Below are 23,904 nucleotides of genomic sequence, written 5' to 3'. Positions count from 1 at the left end.
CCTCTTGAGGAAGCAGAATTAACATCAAAATACAAAGAGCATCAGGGCAACCTACAACAGCATCCTGCTTGAAGAAGGAAAGGCCCTCTGGCCTGATGCCAGCCAGAGGAACACGGTGTCTCCCAGAAGGAGATCTCACACAGTTTTGGCAGCTTGTCAGAGTACACCGCAGCTGAGTCAAGACTGGGCAAGGCCACCTTGACAGGAACCACTTAGTTACTCCTATCCTAAGCGGCCTGTCAGAACCCAGAGATGAATTTGGTGGGGAACGGTAACTGGACCATGTTCTTTGTTCATTTCCCCACTGTGGCCATATTAATTTCTGTGCTTTTCACTATTAGCTACATGTCTCTTTGCTGTACTGGGGACAGGTGGTGAGCCTCATTGCAGGGCTCTCACCCTGAAGCTGACATTTGGGGCTTTGGGCTGAGTTATAAGCCCTACTGGTGGGACCCACCAAGTGTGGGCTGTCTTCCTCTCTCTGCTGTATGTGATACACAATATCAACAGATGCTTGTGCCCATTAAATCTAGTTATGGACAAAAGTTCTAAAGGAAGAGAAGTGGACAGAGTCAGCAAAAGAACAGCAGCTGTGGAAGAGAAGAAGCCAAGGGAGAGATTCAAAAACATGAAAATTGAGGCTGGAGAGATGGCTCAGAGGTCAAGAGCACTGACTCTTCCAGAGGTTTTGAGTTCTATTCCCACCCACCACATGGTGGCTCACAACCATCTGCAATGGGATTTGGCGCCCTCTTCTGGTGTGTCTGAAGACAGCTACAGCGTACTCACATACGTAAATAATTCTTTAAAAAAGAAAAAAAAAAAGAAAAAGAAAAAAATGAAAATCTCTCTCCTAAAGCAAAGAACTCTAAAACATGGCCAATGCTACTATCCTGGAGGATTTGGGGGAGAGGTAATAGAATTGTTGGACCCTGTTTTAGTTACTGTTCTATTACATTGAAGAGACACCATAACTAAGGCAACTTACAAAAGGAAGACATTTAACTGGGGGCTTCCTTACAGTTTCAGAGGGTTAGTCCATGATCATCGTGGGGAAAGCAGACAAGCATGGTGATGGAGGAGTAGCCGGGAACTTTATACCTTTATCCATAGGCAGCAGGCAGGGGAGTGTGTGTGTGTATGAGAGAGAGAGAGAGAGAGACAGAGACAGAGACAGAGAGAGACACACACAGAGAGACAGAGAGAGGAGGAGGACATGGGCTTTTGAAACCTCGAAGCCCACACCCCCAGTGACATACCTCATTCCCAAGGCTACACCCTCTAATCCTTCCTGAGCAGCTACAGTAACTGGGGATCAAGTATTCAAATATAGAATTCTGTGGGGGCCATTCCCACCCAAACTTTCATAGCTCCTTCATGATTAAAAAGATGACTTGCTGAGTTGGATGATTTGAATATGAATGTTAACTTTCCATCCTGTGGGATTGATTAGCAAGCATTACAACATTGAGTTGTCTCTAAAAGGAAGAGAAGTATTGATGCCACATTTTTTCTATAAACAGCAAATTGTCAGCTTTTTGTTTGTTTGTTTTGTTTGTTTGTTTGTTTGTTTTGAGACAGGGTTTCTCTGTGTAGCCCTGGCTGTCCTGGAACTCACTCTGTAGACCAGGCTGGACTCCAACTCAGAAATCCGCCTGCCTCTGCCTCCCAAGTGCTGGGATTAAAGGCATGCGCCACCACCGCCCAGCAAATTGTCAGCTTTTAATGATTTACAAAATAGAAGCAGAAAAGAAAAAGGGTTGACATTCTAATCTTGACTGTTAAAAACAGGTTATCAGTGCTTCCAGCTCCTAAGTGGTGTGAATGGTTGAGGCTGGGGGAGACTGAAGACCAAGAAGACAGGATTGCTGATCAAATTGTTGACTGATCCATTTGAAATCTAGCCAATTTCTTGACTTGTTGCTGCCAGTGTGTGGAGTCTTAGCTGCTCCCAGCCTCCCTGGGGCTTTGCCAACTGAGGCATCAGACGTCTCCCTGGCCTTTATTTTGCAGTTATTTGACGGTGTTATCCAAGGTCTCTCCCCTGACTCACTGCGTGGAGGAGGGTCAGCTTTGGCAACACCTGTGGATGCATTCTGTCAGGCGTTGTGGTTGGACTCAGTAAAACTAATTAATGACACCCTGACCTGGTTCTGAACTTCCTCAGCTTCACCCTGGCCCCTACTCTGCTGCTTTCTGACTCAGGCCTTTGTCAGATCAGTTTTCGGATTTCTTTTTCCTTAAAGAGCTGGAAGAGGGTTTTATGGGGGAGGCTTGATATCTAAGAAACGACTTTAGAAGAAAACCGTGGGACCATTTGCAATGCATGGGAAGAGGAGAAAAGGGGATGTGAGAAATGTTGACACAGCCATCTTAAAGAATTAGGTCATTGGCAGAGCTGACAAACACTGTCCCACCAGGGAGCTCCAGTTCTGAGAATATAGCCTAGGGGGTTTGCACACATGTGCCCCTGGAGATACATCCAAGGACATCCATCCAGCACTACTTGTGACCCCAGAAAGTTGGCCCAGCTTTAAATGCTCATCAGCAAGTCAGGGGAGAAAAAAAAAATAACTTTTGTCTAAGGCATTCACCACAGAGCAGCAGCCATCAGGAGGCCAAAATGCAGTGACAGGCAACAAATAAGTTGAATGGGCTTTTGAAAAAAATCCATTTAGTGCCAGGCGGTGGTGGCACCAGTACTTGGGAGGCAGAGGCAGGCGGATTTCTGAGTTCGAGGCCAGCCTGGTCTACAGAGCGAGTTCCAGGACTGTCAAGGCTACTCAAAAAACAAACAAGGACAAAAAAAATTTTATTTACTGTCTTTTAATGTTTAACGATTTGTTGTTGCTGTTGTTTATTTGTATCTTTGGTTGGTTTTGAGATAGTCTTACTATGTAGCTCAGGCTAACCTTAAACTTCTGATCCTCCTGTCTTAGCCTCCCACACAGTTTGATTACAGGGCTGGGCCACTACAACTTATCTATGTATGTATTTTTTAAAAATCAAAATTGGTGCCGATTAGATGTTCAATTGGTGAAGTGTTTGGCATTCATTCATGAGGTTCTGAGTTCAATTCCTGGTACCCACATAAAAAGCTGGGTGTGGTAGTATACACTTATAATCGCAGCACTGGGAAGACAGAGAGATAGGCTGATCTCTGGGGGCTCACTGGCTAACCAGCTTAGCTGAATTGATGATCCTTGGGTCCCAGTTCAGGACCCTGTCTCAAAGAACAAGGCCATCGAGATGGCTCAGCAGATAAAGGGGCTTGCTGCCAAGCTTGATGACCTGTGTTCAATCCCTAGGACCCACATTGGAAGTCAAAAAAAACCATTTTCAAAGATTGTTCTCTGACTTCCACATGTGTGACATGTAATTGGCACTCACTTACATACAGACAGACCTATATATAGACCTAAATAAACAAATGCAACAACAATAATAATAACAAAAGAGCAGGTGGAAAGATGAACCCCAAACTCCTCTGTCAGTCAGGGTAGGTTAAGTCCACACAGCTATAACAAACAATGCCCAGCACCACAGTGGTGGTGACAACTATTTCTCGATTTTGTTCGTATGTTATCCACAAGAGATTGACGGAACTCAGTTCGATGCCTTCTCACTCTGGCACCAGGTTGACAGCAGCCACTAGCTGCCACAGCAGTAGAAAGGAAAGCCTAGCAGGACACCCCATCTCTCTAAGCTTCATGTCAGCCAAAGGAAAATATATGGCCCAAAGCCTTCAAGGGAGCAGGCAAGAGTTATTCTGTTATGTGCCCCAACTCCACCCAAATACTGATGGCCTCTGGGAAGAGTAATGAAGAGTGCTATGGGTTCTCCACCTTAATTACGTTAAGTGTATCACTTGTATGCTCTCTCTCTCTCTCTCTCTCTCTCTCTCTCTCTCTCTCTCTCTCTGAGAAATGAGTGCATATGTGTGTATCCATGTATGTGTGTTCTGTATGAGTGTGTGCCATAGCACACTTACAGAAAGAGGTCAGTGGACAACCTTAGATGTCATTCTCCACTTTCTACTTTTTTTTTTTTTTTTTTGAAACAAGAGTCTTGGGGCTGGTGAGATGGCTCAGCGGTTAAGAGCATTGACTGCTCTTCCAGAGGTCCTGAGTTCAATTCCAGCGACCACATGGTGGCTCACATCCATCTGTGATGGGATCTGATGCCCTCTTCCGGTGTGTTTGGAGAGAGCAACAGTGTTCATAAGGAAAAAAAGAAGAAGAAATAAGAGTCTCACTCTGTAGCCCAGGCTGCCCAGGTACTTGCTATGTAGATCAGGTTGGCCTTCAATTCAAAGAGCTCTACCTACCACTTGTTGTGGTTTGAATGAGAAATGTTCTCCATAGTCTCATGCATTTGAACACTTGGTCCCCAGTTGGTGGCGCTGTTTGGAGAGACTTTAGAGATGTGTGGCTTTTTGCTAGAGGAAGTATGTCACTCTGGGAAGGCTTTGAGAACTTAAGGCCTCATACCACTCTTGGTTTATTCTCTGCTTCCTGTCTACAGTTCAAGCTTGCTGTTCCAGCCACAACAGCTGTTGTGATGATGACAGACACTTATCCTGCTGAAACTGGAACCTCCAATAAACCCTTCCTTCTATAAGTTACCTTGATCTTGATCATGGTGTTTTATCTCAGTAGTAGAAAGGTAAGGTAACTAAGAAGTGCTGCTTCCTGAGTACTGGGGTTACAGGTGTGTGTCAGCAGGACCGGCTTCTATCTTGTTTTGAGGCAGAAGAATCTCTCTTGTTCACTGCTGTATCTGTCAGGTTAGCTGTCTGGGGAGCTTTTTCTGATTCTCCTGACTTGGCCTCTCATCATCAGGTAGACATGCTGGGGTGGCAAACATGTGCGCTATCATGTCCTACACACACACACACACACACACACACACACACACACACACACACACGGAAAGAAAGAAAGAAAAGAAAAACCCCAAACCATGTAATAGATTGTCTGTCTGCGTGATTAAAAATCTAGCACCTTGGATTAGAAAGATGAACTCCAAGGCCCCCTGTCAGTCAGGGTAGGTTAAATCCGTGCAGCTATGACAAACAAGTCGGCCTTTTCAAAATAGAAACCGTAACTCTAGAGCCATGGTTCTCAGCCTTCCTAACCCCGAGACCCTCCTCATGTTGTAGTGACTCCCCAGCCACAAAATTAGTTTCTTTTGCTACTTCATAATTGTCATTTTGCTACTGCTATGGGTTGTAATGTGAATGTCTGATCTGCGACCCCTGTGAAAGGTCATTGTCCCCTCCGTGCAGCTAGCACTCTCCTGAGAGGCTGTCTCACCTCTGTGTGTGCCCAGCTATGAACCTGACACAAGGCAAGTCTCTTTTCAGGGTTACTCTGATGCTTCCTCTGGAGCAAGAAATGAATGTTTGTTGAATGAACCAATGACCACAGTCCTCTTTCTCTGGTTCCCCCCAACAGACAGAAAACACTTGGTCTTTCCTCTTCTCCCATGATTCCCAACAGGACTAGATTTTTCTGCAGACTTCATATTTCTATGGCTGCATTGAGAAGCCACCAGTTCTATGTGGTTATCTACTACCACCGACTATAGTCACAGCCCTATGTGTGACCATCAACGTGACAACTTCTCTGGGTTTCCAGACAGTTTCTCACTTTCTGCTTCGGAAGGCCTATGTCCTCACATGACTGGTCACCCATTGCAGCCCCTCCTTTCAGAGACTCATTCTCTCATCCTCAGCGGAAGGTCTGGCTCTGGCCCCACCTCCACATTTCAGACCTAAGATATCACAAACTGGTCAGAGCTCAAGAATTCCGTCAATGAAGGCAGAGAGCATCAACTTGGAACTTTCAGAAAGGTCTTTATTCTTTATAGGACCTGAGATCCACGCTGCTAGCTGAGCCTTGGAGCTAGTTGTTGGCTATAGTCTAAAAATAAATAAAAAAGCAGAAGGTTAGACAAGAACAGAATAAACAGAATAATTAGTTAAGATTGCAAACTTTGGGCCTGGAGGGACTGGGCTCATGAGGGAATGGTCTAGCCTTGTCACTGGATACTGTGTGTCTTTGAGAGAGTGACTTGATCTCTCTGAACCTTAGTTTTCTATCTAAACTAAGATAAGAGGTAATAATAGCAGCTGCCTCATGGGTATTCTTTTGTTTGTTTTGTTTTGTTTTGTTTTTGTTTTGTTTTCTGAGACAGGGTTTCTCTTTGTAGCCCTGGCTATACCTGGAACTTGCTCTGTAGACCAGGCTAGCTTTGAACTCAGAGATCGGCCTGCGTCTGCCGCTGCCTCTCAAGTGCTGGGTTTAAAGACATACACCATGACCTCCCGGCTTCATGGGTGTTCTCAGTTGAGTTATTAGCTAAGGTTCTTAGCACGGGGAATCTACAAATTCCAGCCAGTACTCCTGTCAGGAAGAACATTCGTTGTCTTGGCCCTCCTGCGTCTAGATGAGGTCTGTTCTGCACCCTCCCTGACCCCAAGAACCTGTTTTCAGCATCCTTCCTTCTAGTGTCCATTTCTTATCTGCCCACCAGCAGGTTGTCTGTCCACTGACATACTCTCTGTCCCCCTTGACTAGGAAAGACCTGGTCCAGGGGACACTTCTCAATACCTGTTAGATTCTGGAAGTGTGGCCACATAAAACATGCCCAGCTCTCTAGAATGTCCCCAAAGCTTCCTCCCTCGGCCCCCATAAGCCTCAGGTCTCCTCGGGGTCTGCAGATTCTCATCCTGAAAATCCCTGGCAGGCTTCCATCTCCTTTGTCACCTCACCTCCTCGATCCAGTCATTGAAGGCTGAGACACGGGTGAACACCGTGGGCTTCTTCCGGGTATTGCAGCCCATGGAGGAAACGAAGCTGGTCACACCATGGACCGCCCAGGTGCCATTCTCAGTGGGACAGTTGAGGGGTCCTCCGGAGTCACCCTGCAATGACGAGAAGCGTAGGGGGTGGGGTGTGTCTGAGAATAAGGAGCAGGCTCTGACTTCAGTGACATCAATACACTACTTTACCCCTCTGGATACCAGTTTGCAAAAGAAAACGCGCTTACAAGACTGTAAGGCACTGGTTCTCGATCTGAGGGTCTCCACCCCTTTGGGGGTCACAGATCAGATATCCTGCATGTCAGATATTTATGCCACAGTTCATAACAGCAGCAAAATTACAGTTATATGAAGTAGCACATGGTTGGGGGTCACCACAACATGAGGCACTGTGTGAAAGGGTCGCAGCATTAGGAGGACTGAGACCCACTGACGTCAGGGGACAATGTGAGAGACAATGTAATGAGACAATGTGAGACTTCAACACAGCACCCAGCAGAGGCAGCTCTCCAGAGACGGTGCCTCTCCTTATCAGTACCACATTTAACGCTTTGAGGTTTTGTTTGGTTTTAATTGAGACACTGTATGAGCCCAGGCTGATCTTGAACTTGCAGTCCTCCTGCCTCAGCCTCCAACAGTGCTGGGATTTTAGGTTAGGACATTCTGGATGTTTAACTCTCACTTAAAGCCACCACTGATTTGGGCTGGGGATGTAGCTCAGTTGATAAAAAGGTGTTTGCTTAGCATGCACAAGGCTGTGAATTCCACCCCTCTTACTACATCACCTGGATGTGGTGGTAACGCGGTAAGACCGTCACTCAGATGGACACAGGAGGATCAGAAATTCAAGGGAATTCTTGGCCACATGGTAAGTTTGAAGCCCAGACTGTGTATGCCAGAGTCTCAAAACAGTGATTGGCCAAGTGTGGTGGTGCATACCCTTAATCCCAGAATTTAAGAGGCAGAAACAGCTCATTACTATGAGTTCGAGACCAGCTTAGACTATATAGCGATCTCAGGCCAGTTAAAGCTACATTGTGAGACCCTGTCTCAAAAAACAGTGGTAAAAAGGAGCATAGAGGGACAGGGACACTGGGGGCTGTCAAACCAGGTAGGAGCTAGGCTAGAACCCAGGCTCCCTCTCTGAGTTTCTCTTTACCCCACCTGGCCTGGAGACTGCATGAGGCAAACCAAGTAGATCTATCCACCTCAGGGCACATGGTGGAGGGTCTTCAGAGCAGATGTGACCTGACTTACATTGCAGCCAGACTGGATATCGCCGCCGGCGCACACCATGGTCTTCTTCACAGAGAAGCCCCACCAGTCCCACCTGGAGCAGTGTTCGTAATCCACAACAGGCAGCAGGGCCTCCTGCAGCTTGTCTGGCAGAGGTCCATTGGCTGGGAAGACAGAAAGCATTGCATGGGATACCTGGGAGTTGCAGAGTGTGAGCCTTCAAGGCTCTGTCAGCCTGGTGGGAACCATGGGGTCTTGCTTGCTCTGTATTCTGGGCACACAGTGGACCGCCCCCCCCCCAACTGAGCCACTGAACATATTTGTGTTTGGAGGATTCGGGAGAAGTTGGGAGCTAGAGAGGAATTCAGGGGCGGTTTCTGCTGTGACCCTCTACCCAACTCGCCCCAGACGCTGTCTCTGTGGCACGTACTGGAGAGACGGCCCCAGCCGCTGATGTAACACGGTGCTCCATTGGGTAGGATTTCACCAGCGGGAGGGAGGCAGGCAAGCTGGACTGTGTCTCCCAGCTGGGCACTTCTTGAGAGCTTGACCAGGGCGATGTCATTGCTGGCGGAAGAGAGAGTCCCATGAAACCTGGTCCACTAGCATGCATCTGCCTCCTTTCCTCCAGGGATATTCAGCTCTGGGGAATTCACTGCTCCTTGGCTTCCGAATCTATTTACGGATTGATTTTTGTGGTGCTGGGGTTTGAACTCAGAGCTTTGCACGTGCTAGACGGGTGTTGTGTGATTGAGCTATACTCTGGCGCTGCCCAAGTCATTTGTTTTGCTTCGTTTGTGAGACAGTCTCACGAAGTAGCCCTGGTTAGCCTATGTTGACTGGGCGGGCTTGTAACTCACAGAGATCCACCTGCTTCAGGCTCCCTGTGCTGAGGTCAAAGGTGCATGTTACCACACCTCTTTTCCAAACCCATTCTTCAGGTGGAACAGCTCTGGGAAGCTTCACAGTCACTATCACTTTACCCCCAACCCCTGACCTTAGTCATTTGTGGTCCTTGTGATCCCGCAATGTCATCTGGAAGGCTCAGGGTCACAATTGCCCTTCTACCCCAGTGCTTCCTAATGCAATGGTCTAGGCTGATGTCTGAGAACCCAATCCTCTGACAGCTCCCTGGAGGAGGATGTTGTTGCCTGGGTACCACACTGTAGGTACCACCACTCTCCATCTCAAATGCCTACCTGCCACTCAGATCACTTTACCGGGTCCTGATATAGCTCTCCGCTCACTCTGGGATCTGGCCAAGATGGGCTAGAGCCTTAAGTCACCACTCTTTAGTCATTGCAGCCACCCATAGCCTGTGCCCCTTGGGCTCAGGCAGCTGATCCTGGCTGGCAGTGAGCTCTCGAGTTGCTTGGTGTCTTACAGAATAGAACCCCCAGCTCCATACCCAAGGCTTCACTCACCCACAGCTCACACATTTGGAGTTCCACTTGGGGTGCACAAAGAGGTCTCCAGCGTTGATGGGGATCACCTGCTCTGGGCCCTCCTCCACACCACGCTCGTACTCACCCAGTACCACCTGGTAGGTGCGGGAAGTCCTGCAGAGGAGTGGAGATCAGTTTGAGCCTGGAGCCAACCTCACTCCTCTCCTATTGTCCCAGATGCCCAGGACACAGGCAGGGATGGTGAGTGGGGCAGGGATGAGCACAGGAGGTGGAACTCACGAGATGCAGTGGCCTGCAGTCATAACCCAGTCAGGGGCAATGAGGGTGCCGCCACAGGTATGGTGGAAGCTCCCATCCTTCTCATACTGAAGTGAGACCTGATGGCCAAGAAGGAAAGAGTTTGAATGGTCTGGACCTAACACCATGGGTTGCCACCAGTGGCTTCATAGGTTATGCACTATACATCTCTAGAAGGTGCTATTCACATGGGAAAAAATGGCGCCCTCTCAAATATGCAGTGCACAAACTATGCAGCTCCTGAGAGGACTCTGTCACTTTCCCACAAACATCGTATTTTGATTTGTCAAAGCCTCCCACCACAGGCTTTATACTGTCTCTGGGATCCTCAACACTCTCTGCCCTCTGAGGCATCCACAAACCTTGTGTTTCCTGAGGGTTCCCCATGACCCCTGTCCTATCCCGCCTACCTTTCTCCTGAACGCTACATCTTTCAAGGCCTGTTGGGTCCATTGAAACAAGCCTCACACTGAGGCTTCTGCCTCCTCTTCCCTATGCATTCTGACTTTCAAAAGCTCTCTTACAACCGTGTACGGTGGTCTATACCTGGGATCCCAGCATCAGGGAAGAAGACAGAAAGACTGTGGTTCAAGACTAGCTAAGGTTACATGAGACTTTTTTTTTTTTTCTCAAAGAAAGAAAGACCCAGCACTTGGGAGGCAGAGGCAGGTGGATTTCTGAGTTCGAGGTCAGCCTGGTCTACAGAGTGAGTCCAGGACAGTCAGGACAACACAGAGAAACCGTATCTCGAAAAAACCAAAAAGGAAAGAAAGAAAGAAAGAAAGAAAGAAAGAAAGAAAGAAAGAAAGGAAAGACAGGCTGGCGGTGGTTGCACACACCTTTGGTCCCAGCACTCAGGAGGCAAAGGCAGACAGCTCTTTGAGTTAGAGGCCAGCCTGGTCTACAGAGCTAGTTCCAGGACAAACAGGGCTACACAGAAAAACCTTGTCTTTAAAAAAAAAAAAACAAAAAAAAACTGGAAAATAAAAGAATATATAAGCACTGCAGTGGTGGCACATACCTTTAATCCCAGCACTTGGGAGGCAGAGGCAGGTGGATTTCTGAGTTTAAGGCCAGCCTGGTCTACAGAGTGAGTTCCAGGATAGCCAGGGCTATACAGAGAAACCCTGTCTCAAAAAACAAACAAACAAACAACAACAAAAAAGAATATATAAAAGAGGGTGGGCCTGGAGATGTAGCTCAGTGGGTAGACTGCTTGCCTAGAATTCGTAAAGCTGTGAGTTCTATCCCCAGCCCTGCATAAGTGGGGTGTGGTGGCACATGCCTATAACCCCACCACTGAGGCGGTGGAAACAGGAACAGGAAATCAGGAACATCTTCAGCTGTATATTGACTTTGAGGATAGCCTGAGCTACATGGAACCCTGTCTCAAAAGCAAACGACAAAACCTCCTTAACCAAAAATGGACTTAGACCCACAGCCCACTCTGCTTAGGTCTGATTTCCACACAAAGATCCCTATGTCCTCACACTTGCCACGGGTGTGCTGGCTGCCCTGTTTGCTTTGTTTTTGTTTTTCAAGACAGGGTTTCTCTGTGTAGCCCTGGCTGTCCTGGAACTCGCTCTGTAGACCAGGCTGGCCTCGAACCTGGAGATCCGCCTGATCTGTGTCATTTTTACACTCTGATGGCCACAGTAACTCACTGCCATCAGCAGTATGTGGCCAGTAAAGACTGCAGGATTCAGGCCTTGGTGCCTCGCAGAATAAGCAGTGATCCTTTCTGCTCTCAGGGTCTTTGATGATGCCAATGTTTCCTTCATCTGCATTGGTCTCAGCCTTGTGGGCTGAGGAGCACTGAAATGAGTTTTTTCAGTTGTCTAATTTGTATCAATTTTGTGGATTTTAAAAGATGTTTATGTTCTGGGCAGCCGTTGCATCCATCTTTAGTCCTAGCACTCAGGAGGCAAGTTCGAGACCAGCCTGCTCTATACAGCAAGTTCCAGGACAGCCAAGGCTTCACAGAGAAACTGTGTCTCCAAAAGACCAAACCAACCAACCAACCAATAAAGAATGTTTACTTGTGAGCATGTGTGTTTCTCTGAATGGGTGTGTGCCTCATGTGTTCTGGTGCCCTCAGACACTAGAAGGCACTGGATCCCCAGGGATGCTGTCAGGGAGTTGTAAGCTGCCTGACTAGGAACTGAACTCAGGTCCTCTGGAAGATCAGCACGTCAGCGCCTACTCTACCACTGAGCTCTCTCCAGGCCTGGGTTTGGTTCTTGAAACAGTCTCATAGAAGCCAGAGTGACCAAGAGACACAAACTTGCTGTGTAGCTGAGGCTGACCTTGAACTCCTGATCTTCTGCCTCTACTGAGTTACAGGTTTGTATGTAACCAACTATGTCTGCCTTACTTTGTATTAAACTTAAATAGTCACGTGTGGCTTGTGACTATTGTTAGGAAGTCTAGCCCTCTGAACTTCTCACCATGGGCCTCTATGAAGTTCCTAACCCTTTTACAACTCCCAGAACTTTGATCCCTTTGTAGAACCCAAGGAGTTTAGAAACAAACTCTTCCCTCTAAACACAGCCCCCGAAATTCCACTGCTATTAAGCCAATCTCTTTAACCCCACCCTTTCTCCAGATTCCACTTTCAAATCCCAGCCAAGATTACAGATGGAACAGTTACAACCTCCAAGAAATGCCTCTGTCCGAGAGTTTCGGGCCTTTTGAAGTCAAAGCAGGGAGTGCAGAGGTACTGGTTGGGGTCAAGGCAGGCTGCTGCGTCACCGGACCTGGGGTTCAGAGCCCACAGTGGAAGTGGGGGCAGCTGCTATCACTCTTACCTGCCAGGGCCAGCTGTAGGGGACAGCGTCCTCACCATTGACAACTCGGCCGGAGGGGTTGTAGGAACGCTGGCCACAGCCCGAGGCTACACAATGGAAAAGCCAGTCAGCTAGAGTGTCCTCAGGAAAGGGGGGGTGCTGGGGGGGGCTGGTGTTGGAGCACGGTGGTGCATGTCTTTAATACCAGCACTTGGAGGCAGAGGCAAACTGAATTCTGTAAGTTCAAGGCCGGCTTGATCTACATGGTGGATTCTAGATCAGCCAATGACACATAGAAAGATCCTGTCTAAAAAGAAAGAAGCAGGGGAAGAGGAGGAGGAGGAAAAAGAGGAAGAGGAGGAAGAAGAGGAGGAGGAGAATGAGAAGGGAGACGAGGAGGAGGGAAAGCAAAGGGACAGGTTTTGTGATCTCAGGTGAGCCATTCCCCTCTCTGGGCTTCATTAGCCATGTATGAACTAACATTTATGCATTGAACCTACAACGGGGCTTCCCAGGGTCAGAGGAGGGCAGGGTCTCCTTTAGCTCAAGGACTGAAGACTTAGATCTGTGCCTGGTACTCAGGAAACCCTCAAACTCTGGAACTAAAATGCTGGGTATAATGGCTGGGATCCCAGCATTGAGAATCCGAGCCCAAAGGATCAGCCACTGGTTTGAGATAACCTGGGCTAACAAAGTGAAATCTTTTTCCCCCCAAAACAAAATGGGGCTGGCGAGATACCTCCCCGGCTAATGACCCGAGTTCTATCTCTGGGATCCCAAAAGAGAGAACCGACTCCTGCAAATTGTCCTCCGGTCTCCACATGAGCTCCGTAACACACATATAGTTCTCAACAAATAAATAAACGTAATAAAAAATATTTTTCAAATGACAGCTAAAAGTGACATGTTAGCTTCTGCCTGTAATCTCTGTACTTGAGAGAGGAGGCAGTGGATTGCCAGGAATTCAAGAAAAGGCAAAGGCAGGCTTAGTTATAACATGAAAGTTTCTTTAAAAAAAAATTTTTTTTTAAAGGTGACCACTATGAAGTGGAAGTTTGCGTGAAGGCAGCCTGGGTACAAAGTGAAACTTGGCCACTTGCTCAGGATAAGCTGTTTTACTCTGAAGCTCAGTTTTCCCACTGATTCTAAACTGTGATGAGTTACCTGGAGTCATATAAGAAAAACAACCCGCCCCTCCCCTCTCCCCCATCCCCGCCTGACATAGTAGATACTCAGTAAATGCCATGTTACCATATGGCCTGCCAAGGGAAGCTTTGTGGGCTGTGTCACAGAAGACTGAAAATTTGAGTTGCAGCCATCAAATCATAGAGCATAGAACTTAAGCCAGAAGCCTGTTCATTGTCCCCTCAGCTCGTCTTGCCCTTTGGGTTCCCAGTCTTTCTGAGCCTGGTCATCCGCAGCTTGCCTGCCTCCCCAACTCCTGGCCCAGAACCAAGCTGAAGCCCCTACAGTTGTGTCCTAGTTGAGCTAAGACCTTCTGTAGAAGCAGGCATGGGGTGTCACGCAGGGGGCAATGAGTGGGGGTCGCTCATATTTCAGGGGTTCGCAGGCTGATGCAGCATGGAGACGTGGGAGAAGCTGAAGGCTTACCAAGGGCCACAAGCAGGAGGGAACTCAGCAACCGGAGCATAGTGTCAAGGCGATAAGAAAGGGATGAGGAGCCGGCTCTAATATAGCGCCAGAGGCAGGTGGAGTGGATGGTGCCAGGCCCCACTCCCACAACAGGTGGCAGAACACCAGCCTTTTCAAGGCCCAAGGCCACATATCAACCACTGAAGATTAAGGATCCGGAGTGAGGGAAGGACCTCAGGCACAGGTGGCTTAGAAGAGCCAGCTGATAAGGGAGGGAGGGACAGGAGAATGGGTTCTATGGAGAGGCCAGCCTTTCCCAGGAAAGGCCGGAACACCGGAGCTGGTCAGGCCTGGGTTCAGATCCTAGCTTTGTCTTCTCCAGTGTTTAGTTTGACTACGGAGTCTCAGAACTTTATTCTCTAACATGGGATTAATATTGATATCTGCCTCAATAAAAGACTGTTTGCGTACTTTCTCTGGTATTTTAGGCTCTGTCTAGGGCTGTGAGCACAGACAGCACATGGTCCCAGCCTGCCTAGAACCTGTCTACTGGGAACACAAGATGAACCCACCAAAATTTTAAGAAGCTGTTTCTAACCAGTGAGAGTGGGTGCCATAGGGAAATGCAACATGGGTGACTGGGAGGGGATTCCTCCCTGCCTCCACAGGAAAGGGGGGCAGAGGCAGAGTGACATATTGACTACAGGGGGAGGGCAATATGCAAAGTGAGTCCTGAAGCCAGCCCTGGAAATCGGTGGAAGGGAGACACTCAGCTCAGGCTTGGCTTGCTCAAGAAAAAGCAAGGGGGGGGGGTTGGGGAGGTTGGGGGGGGAAGAGTCAACGTGGAACTGGGTGAGATGTCATGGCCTGTAATCCCAGCTGCTCTGAGGCTGAGGCAGGAGGATTATGAGTTGGTGGCCAACTAGGGTTGCACAGCAAGGCCCTGTCTCAAAGCAAAAAAATAATTAAATAAATAAATTAAAATTGGGCTGGAGGCACAGCATGGCACCTGCAAGAGAATCCCTTGGTTTCACCCTTGACAAGGAGGAAGAGGAGACAGGGATGGAGACAGAAGAGAGGACAGGAAGAAGAGACCAGGGGAGGGGAGGAGATGAAAAGCAGGAGGTGGAGGGGAAAGAAGGAAGGAGAGGAATATAAAAGAGGAAGCAGACATGCTAAGATGGCTTGGCCCCTAAAGGTGCCCATCAAGCCCGACGACCTGAGTTCGAACCCCAGGACCCACCTGTTACAAGGAGAGGACCAACTTCTGCGAGTTGCCCTCTGACCTCTATGCATGCCGTGGCTCGTGCGCTCGTGCACCCACTCCCATCTCTCTCTGTCTCTCTCTCTCTCTCTCTCTCTCTCTCTCTCTCTCTCTCTCTCTGTCACGTGCGTGCGCGCACAGGCACATGCACATGAAACAAAAATGCAACCAAAAGCTTTAAATAAAGGAGCATGGAGAGATTGATGCCAGACATCTTTCTCGAGCACTCTGCTTTATCTGCAGAGGCAAGGTCTCTTGCTGAACCCAGAGCTTGTGATTTGGCTGGTTTAGACCCCTGTTCTCTGCCTTGTGCGTGCTGGTCGCACTGTGCCTTCTTTATGTAACCTCTTCAGCAACTTTTCTTGCCCACCCCACCCCTATTGGTGGGAATAGAATCCAAGGTCTCATGCGTGTGAAGCTGCACCATCAAGCCACACACTAGCTCAGGGCACAGGCCAGCATGCTTCTTTCTTTTTATTTTATTTCTTAGATTTATTTATTTATTTTATGTATACCAGTACACTGTCATGTCTTCAGGCACACCAGAAGAGGGCATCGGATCCCATTACAGATGGTTGTGAGCCACCATGTGGTTGCTGGGAATTGAACTCAGGACCTCTGGAAGAGCAGTCAGTGCTCTTAACCACTGAGCCATCTCTCCAGCTCCTCTATCCCCCTTTGAGACATCATTTCTTTAGGTCTTTAGCCTTGGTAGAAAAGGCTGGCCTCAAACTCAGAAATCTGCCTACCTCTAACTCCTGACTGCTGAGACTAAAGGCATATACCATCACTGTCCAGTTTAGGGCCAGTATTCTATGTGAACAAGGCAAGTAGACATACCCTCCTATACCCTCCTTGTCCCCTTTCCCCATGTCACCCCTGTTCCCTTCCCCCGAGCTAAGTACTGCTGACTTTTCCTGAGCATGTGTTCAGGCTCAGTATGGCTTGTATAAGCCTTCCTCTGACTCTTACAAAAGAAGCCAAGGGAGGGCAACCCTTAGCTGCTCTAAGTGGTCCCTTGATGGTAGAAGGTGTCCCAAATGGCCGGGAGGGCTTTGTTTAAGGTTTAAGCGCCTCCCCCTCTATCAGGCCCACAAGGATGCCTAGACCGCTCCAGTAGCCTGAGCACACAAGAGAAACAGCTGTGAAAATCCTTCAAACTAGGATAAATATAGCTGTGCCCTCCCTCCCTGCTTCCTGTAGGCCTGGACATATTTGCTCAGCTTGGATGCTCACAGCCATTCCCTACTGGGGAAGAGGTGGGGAGAGCCCGGAAGAGAGTGAAGCAGAAAGGGGCAGGTCCTAAGGCACAGGGGCTGGAAATAGATCTCTGTGTTCGACCCAGCTACCTGACAGATGGGAAAAAGCAGCACAGGGAAAAGCTAGAACTTGATCAAGGTCTGCACATCTGCACATGTTCCTAGCCAGACCGAAGCCAGTTCAAGGACACAGGAAGAGCTGAACCCACAGGAGGCCCCCAACTTAACACAGAGGGCTCCCCAGCCTTTATCCATAGGGCCTTGAGCCTGTTGCTCAGGGCATGCGACTCCAGAGACAGGGAGTTTCCAGAAATGGCTTCTCTGAGGTCAACTGTTCATGACCACTTGAGCCAAGTGGGTATCCTTCTCAAAGCCTGGGGAAAGATACTGTTAGCTGTACTACTGAACAACCTTGGTGGGTCCTGGTGTAGTGGCCGCTGGAATCCTTGTGATTACCCTGAAGAGGGAACTGCTTAAGGAGAATGGAGAGGTGCCATCCATTCCAGGCTTCAGGCTGAAATAAAGTGAGCCATCTCTTTGTGTTGTTGTTGTTGTTGTTATTGCTTTTGAGGCAGGGTTTCCTCTATATAACTCTGGCTGTCCTGGAACTCACTCTGTAGACCAGGCTGGCCTCGAACTCAGAAATCTGCCTGCCTCTGCCTCCTGAGTGCTGGGATTAAAGGTGTATGGTGCGTGTAATCATTAAAAAACAATCCATGCTAATGCCAGCTATGCTCCAGTGACATAGTCTCCTCTTCCCCTATAGGGAGCTGCAAGCTGTTCCCCCCCACCCACCCCGAGTAGTTTGCTTGCCTTCGTGGTTCCTTTGCCTCCAAACCACTCTCATTTCTTCTCAGCCTTCTGCCTCCTGTGGTTAGCAGTCACAAATCCCCATAGCCCAGAAAAATCAAAACTCTAGAGGCTTGTAATTTATCAGTCAGATTTATATCAGTAAATTCTCAACCCCCAAAATGCCCACACAAAGAACTCAAAGAAAACCGATATAAACACAAGCTGCACTGCGTGGATAGCCCCGGGTCTTGTATTTTTGATGCTAATTCCTCTTTCCAGGGCAGAGCTGCAGACTTCTGCCCACCTTAATTTGTAAAATAAAGGCTAGAGCCTGTGGTTGGGTAATAGAAGGGGAGGTGGAGCTGAAAAGTTTGGGGGAGGGGCGGGGAATAAGGAGGAGAAGGAGGAAGAGGGAGAGGAGGAAGAGGAAGAAGAAGAGGAAGCACGTGACCTGGAAAACCCACAAGTTATGAGGGATCCCATAGATTCGGAATAGAGTAGTGTAGTGGTGAATCTGCTCAATCTAGGCGTGCGGCTTGTATTCATAATTATTGAATTGTGTTTTCTTTGACCAGGCTTCTTTGGGTTGGAGATTTACCACAGCACTGCACTTCTAGACTGGACAAATTGCCCTATATCACTCTATTGCTCTTCTATGATATTCATAGCTACCTGTGGCTACTTCAAACCACATGGATCCGGTTCGTCTTCTTCCTCCATCTTTCTCCCTCTCTGTCCCCTGTCCCCTCTCTGAAACTCTTAGCCCTGCTGTCTTAGTCAGGGTCTCTTTTCTTGCACAAACATGACCAAGAAGCAAGTTGGGGAGGAAACGGTTTATTCAGCTCACACTTCCACGTTGTTGTTCGTCACCAAAGGAAGTCAGGACTTAACTCAAGCAGGTCAGGAAGCAGGAGCTGATGCAGACAGAGGCCATGGAGGGATGTTACTTACTGGCTTGTTTCCCTCGGCTTGCTCAGCTTTCTTATAGAACCCAAGACTACCAGCCCAGGGATGGCACCACTGACAAGAGGCCTTCCCCTCTTGATCGCTAATTGAGAAAATGCCTTACAGCTGGATCTTATGGAGGCATTTCCTCAACTGAAGCTCCTTTCTCTGTTATAACTCCAGCTTGTGTCAAGTTGACACAAACCAGCCAGTACACCTGCCTTCCTTTTTCATTGTCCAATCCCAGGCTGTAGCCTTATATTTCACTCGACCTCACCTACATACAGACGGCGATCACTTGAGTGGGATTGGCAGACTAGGTGGAGGAGAGTATATTAAGAGCCAGAATTTGGGGGCTGGAGAGATGGCTCAGCAGTTTAAGAGCACTGACTGCTCTTCCAGAGGTCCCGAGTTCAATTTCCAGCAACCACTTGGTGGCTCACAACCATCTGTAATGGGATCCGATGCCCTATTCTGGTGTATCAGCAGCAGAGTGCATTAAATAAATAAATAAATAAATAAATGGGGGGGGGGACCCGTCAAATAGCTCCTTTAGAACCAGGATTTAGGGCTGCCAGGTTTGTGAATCCAGCACTTGGGATCTTGAGGCAGAAGGATTGCCACAAGTTTGAGGATTGCTTAGCATTAAAACATAGTGAGTTTTAGGCTAGCCTAAGCTACAGTATGAGACCTGTGTTGGGGCGGTGGGGTGAGAAGAGGAGAGAACTGAAGACATAATTTAATTAGAACGCTTGTCTAGTTATATGCTTTCCTAACCAACATGAAGACCAGGTTCAATCCCCGGCATCACATGGTGGTTTGGGTCTGTAGCCCCAGCACTGAGGAGCTGGAATCACAAAGATCAGGAGTTCAAGGTCATCCTTGGCCACATAGAAAGTTCCAACCTTTAAATTTATTTTTAAAAAATTTTTAAAAATTTTTTTTTAAAAAAGTAAGTCTGGAAGGAAAATCAAGGAATCCGGTGGTGAGGCTGGGGGTGGGGTAACACTTTGCTTCTAATTCTCATTCAGTAGGAAGGAACTCTCTCATATTCCTCTTCAGACTCTCCATGCCTAGCACAGAACCTGGCACACACACAGTGTTCAACAATATTTTCCAGAGAAGGGACAATGAATCAACAAAGCTAAAGGACCTTTGATATCTCCTTGCCCTCCTCGGAACCTGCCCTTGACCCTGCTGTTCAGAGGAACACGTGGAAGTCCTGTGGTGACCCAGCAAAGTTCTGGATCACTGTGTGGATGGTGGCATCCCGAAGCAAGGGCACTGGAGATTGGAAGAGATATTCTGTGATAAGCCCGACCACAAAACCGAGACTGAGGGGGGACACTCTCGCCTACTTTGTTTATATCGGGATCTCAGCTCTCAGAACACTCAATTTAAAAAAAAGTCAAAGCCATCCAAGAGGCAAAAAACGGGTAAGTGTGGAGCAAGCCTGATCTATGTATCAAATTTCAGGCAAGCCCGGGCTACACTGTGAAACCCTGCCTCAAAACAAAACAAAACCAAGCTGGATTCGGTGGTGGCAATGTCTGTAATCGTATCCCTTGGGAGGCTGAGGCAGGAAAAGTGCTTCAAGTTTGGGTCGAACCAGGGTTACCCAGAGAGACCCTGTCTCAGGGGACAAAAAAGGTGGGGGAAGATGGTGCAGTAGTTACAGTATATGCTGCAGAGTATGAGGACCCAAGTTCACATCCCCGACACCCATATAAATGCTGAGTGGGTGTTATGTCCCACCTGTAATTTCAGCCTTCAAAGCAAGCCAGGGGATCCCAAGACAGGCTGACAAGTCAGACATGCCACATCAGCAAGCTCTGGGTTTGAGGAACCTTGCCCTGTGATGGGGTGTCTATGTTAGTTATCGCTGTGAAGAAACACATGACCACGGCCACTCGTACAAGAGAAAGTATTTAATTGAGGGCTTGTTTTCAGTTTCAGAAGCGTAGTCCATTATTATCACATCGAGGAGCACCGGCAGCACTCAGGCAGACACGATGCTGGAGACAAGGCTGAGAACAGGATCCTGATCCACAGGCAGAGATAGCAGGGAGACTGTACCTACTGACCTGGCTTTTGAAACATCAGTGCCCACCCCCAGAAATACACTTCCTCCAGCAAGGTCGCACCTCCTAACCCCTCTAATTCTACCAAACCATTCTATTTCCTGTTGACCATGCATTCAAATATATAAGCCTATGAGGGCTGTTCATATTCAAACCACCACAGGGGCTGTCTAGATGGCTCAGTAGATAAAGGCGATTGCTGCCAAACCTGATGACTGAGTTCAATCCCTAGCACCTGCGTGGTGGAAGGAAAGAAACAACTCCCAAGAGCTGTCCTCAGACCTCCTCAAGAGTGTTGTGCAGTACACGCACTCACCCATACCCACCCACTGCATAACTTTTGAAAGTGCATCTGTTAAAACAAAAATTTGCTTTTGACATTTCTAATGGTCTGAAAAGGGTGGAATACATTTCTAATCACAGCACTGGGGAGGCAGAGGCAGGCAGATCTGTGAGATCAAAGCCAGCCTGGTCTACAGAATGAGTAACAACTCAGTCAAAGCTATATAGTGAAAGAAAGAAAGAAAGAAAGAAAGAAAGAAAGAAAGAAAGAAAGAAAGAAAGACAGAGAGAGAGAAAGAAAGAAAGAAAGAGAGAGAGAAAGAAAGAAAGAAAGAAAGAGAGAAAGAAAGAAAGAAAAGAGAGGAGAGAGGAAGAGAAGAGAGAGAGAGAGAGAGAGAGAGAGAGAGAGAGAGAGAGAGAGAAGGAAAAGAAAGTCCCAGTGGGATTGGGAAAAAAGACAAAATTCAAATGACTTTTTCCTTCAGGACTTCTCAGAGTTTCCTGTGCTGTGTTCACTATGAGTCACACATCTGGGAGGTTTATGCCTGGAACCTGCTGGTACTTGGTTGCTCTTAGTTCCCCAGCTACCAGCCCAGCCCTTCCCAGATTGGCAGCCAGCTTGGTGTGTGTGTGTGTGTGTGTGTGTGTGTGTGTGTGTGTGTATTTAAGGACACTTAAGATTAAGCAAGCACCCATCTGTGGCTTCTAGACCTGGGACCTGCACAGGTGGCCCTCGTCCCAAGGAAGGCCTTGCCTCAGTGGGAACCAGAAGGCATTAGACAATGCGTGCAGGCAGCCTTTTTCCACAGCGGGTGCCATGCCTCTTGGAGGCCTGGCAGGAGTAGGGTGGAGGTAGAGGTCAGTCCTCATGTTCTCTCAGCCACGTGCACACTCCACAGAAGCTCGCCAGGGTCATGATTCCAGGGTGTTCCTGGTCACCTGGGTGGTGCTATGAGAAGGGAGACAGCCTCACAGGTGAGAGGGTGATGCTCCTCAAACCCCTGTGGCTCACCCAGCTTCTCTCTGAAGGCCCCCGGCTCCACCTACAACCTTCTTTCTAGGTCACCTCTTACTCCACACATTTCCCCCTCCCTCTGCCCCTTCAGGCCTAGAATGTTATAGGCTCGCCGCTGTTGTGAGCCCAGGAAGCTTCTTCACTGCACTTTGTGTATTTTCCCAACCTGTGCCTCCTTGGATGAAGCCTTCCTAGAAACCCCCTCAGGGCTGACATTTGTTCCCTCCAAGGCTCGATGCAGGTTTGAGCAAATGAAGCAGGCATCCGAAATAGAAAATGAGATGAGATTCAGAATAGAAAATGAGACAGAGGGCCAGTGAGCTGGTCTAACAAGTAAAGTCTGGCACCCCGAGGTGATCCCTGAAACGTACCTGACATAGTTAGCTTTCTCTTGCTTGATAAAACCACACGACCACAGAGCAACTAGGGAAGGGAACACTTTGTTTCTTTCATCTTGCAACTTATAGTCCACCATCCAAGTAATGGCAGGAACTCAGGGCAAGAGCCTGGAGGCCTGCACTGAAGCAGAAGCCTGGAAAGAGGAGGAATGCTCCTTATGGCTTTCTCAGCTTGTTTTTTTATACCTTCCAAGACCACCAGACCAGGGGTGGCTTCGTCCCTAAAAGTTGGTTTCTCCACATTGACAATATCCCTCAGACTTGCCTACTGTCCAGTCTTATAGACTCACTTTCTCAAACGTGAGTTCCTCTTCCGTAATGATGTTGGTGGCCTGTGTTGACTTAAAAAAAAAAAAAAAAAAAAAAAAGTGACGGTGGCACACACCTTTAATCCCAGTACTAGAGAGGCAGAGGCTGTCAGATCTCTGAATTCAAGACCAGAGTGAGTTCCAGGAGAATCAAGGCCACACAGAGAAACCTTGTCTTGGAAAAACAAACAATGACAAAGCAAAACTTAGCACATGACATAAAAGTGGATGAAAAGAACCAACTCCACAAAGTTACCCATTGATTTTCACACATCTGCCACGGCATACACATTCACACACACACACACACACACACACACACACACACACACACACACACGCGCGCGCGCGCTCGCACACGCACACACATTTCAAGAGAGACACAGATAAGCGTGGTTGCATATCTGTAATCCAAGAATTTGGGAGACAAAGGCAGGAGGGTCAGATCTGAGGTTTGCCTCAGCGACACAGTGAGTTCACAGTCACCGCCGAAGGCATGAGACCATGAAACAAATATCTTCCCTCTGATGGTGCCAGCATGGCAGCCTCACTTCATAGCAGCGTCCCTGCACAGCCTCAGGGGTCTGGCCTGACTAGAGGCAATAAGGTGATGAAGACAAAGCAGACAGACATACAGACACAGCCTGGGTTGGACCAGACACTGGTTCTTCTTCACCCAGAGTGCTCAGAAAGGACCAATCTTATGGACTGTCCTGGTTAGCTTTATTGTCGATTTGGCACAGCCTGCTGTCATCTGAGCTACAATTTCCTAAATGAGATTGGCCTACGGGCATCTCTCTGAGGGGGATTGTTTGGATTGTTCATAGATTAATAAGGGTTGAGCTCACTGTGACTGATTCTATTCCCTGGGCAGGCGGTCCTGGGCTGTATAAGCAAGTTAGCTGAAGGGTTAGAAGTCAGCTGGAGGGATGGCTCAGCTATTAAAAGTTCTTGTTGCTCTTGCAGGGGATCCAGATTTTGTTCCCAGCACCCAAGTGGCAGCTCACAGTCCCCTGTCATTCCAGCTCCAGGGAATCTGACGCCCCCTTCTGGCCTCTGAGAACACTTCATGCACATAGTATATTTACTACATTCAGGCTAAACACGCATATAGAGAAAATAAAAATAAAATAAAATAAAATAAAATAGAAGGCTAGATAAACATAACCTAGTAAGCAGTGTTTCTCCATGGTTTCTGCTTTGAGCTCCTGCCCTGGCTTGTGTCAGTGACAAACTAACCTGTAAGCTGAAATAAATTCTTTCCTTCCCAAAGTTGCTTTTGATCAGAGTAGATTTGTTTGTGTGTTTGTTTGTGTGTTTGTTTGTGTGTTTGTTTGTTTTTGTTTTCTAAGACAGGGTCTTACTCTGTAGCACTGGTTGGACTGAAACATATAGACCAGGTTGGCCAGAAACTTA

General features: G+C 48.0%; 1 protein-coding gene across 1 annotated transcript; it reads right to left on the bottom strand.

Moving 5' to 3' along the window:
• Positions 1-5,841: 5,841 nt before the first annotated feature.
• Positions 5,842-14,309, bottom strand: LOC117709196 (chymotrypsin-like elastase family member 3B). Its single transcript, XM_034503398.2, has 8 exons — positions 14,163-14,309; positions 12,573-12,658; positions 9,748-9,845; positions 9,487-9,621; positions 8,493-8,629; positions 8,084-8,226; positions 6,776-6,928; positions 5,842-5,924 (listed from the first exon to the last, which is right to left on the bottom strand). Exons 1-8 carry the CDS (start codon positions 14,200-14,202, stop codon positions 5,907-5,909), a joined length of 810 nt encoding a protein of 269 aa, XP_034359289.1. The 5' UTR covers positions 14,203-14,309; the 3' UTR covers positions 5,842-5,906.
• Positions 14,310-23,904: the final 9,595 nt, after the last annotated feature.

This window comes from Arvicanthis niloticus, chromosome 5 (assembly GCF_011762505.2).
Source record: "Arvicanthis niloticus isolate mArvNil1 chromosome 5, mArvNil1.pat.X, whole genome shotgun sequence".
Classification (NCBI taxonomy): Eukaryota; Metazoa; Chordata; class Mammalia; order Rodentia; family Muridae; genus Arvicanthis; species Arvicanthis niloticus.
Note: the sequence above shows the minus strand (reverse complement) of the source record. Positions and strands in the feature narration are given on the sequence as shown.

Coding starts and splice junctions, on each gene's coding strand:
- LOC117709196 (XM_034503398.2), bottom strand. CDS start 14,202: ATGCTCCGGTTGCTGAGTTCCCTCCTGCTTGTGGCCCTTG. Junction 9,846..12,572: donor CCTACAGCTGGCCCTGGCAG/GTAAGAGTGATA, acceptor CTTGGCCATCAG/GTCTCACTTCAGTATGAGAA. Junction 8,227..8,492: donor CGGCTGGGGCCGTCTCTCCA/GTACGTGCCACA, acceptor CTGTCTTCCCAG/CCAATGGACCTCTGCCAGAC.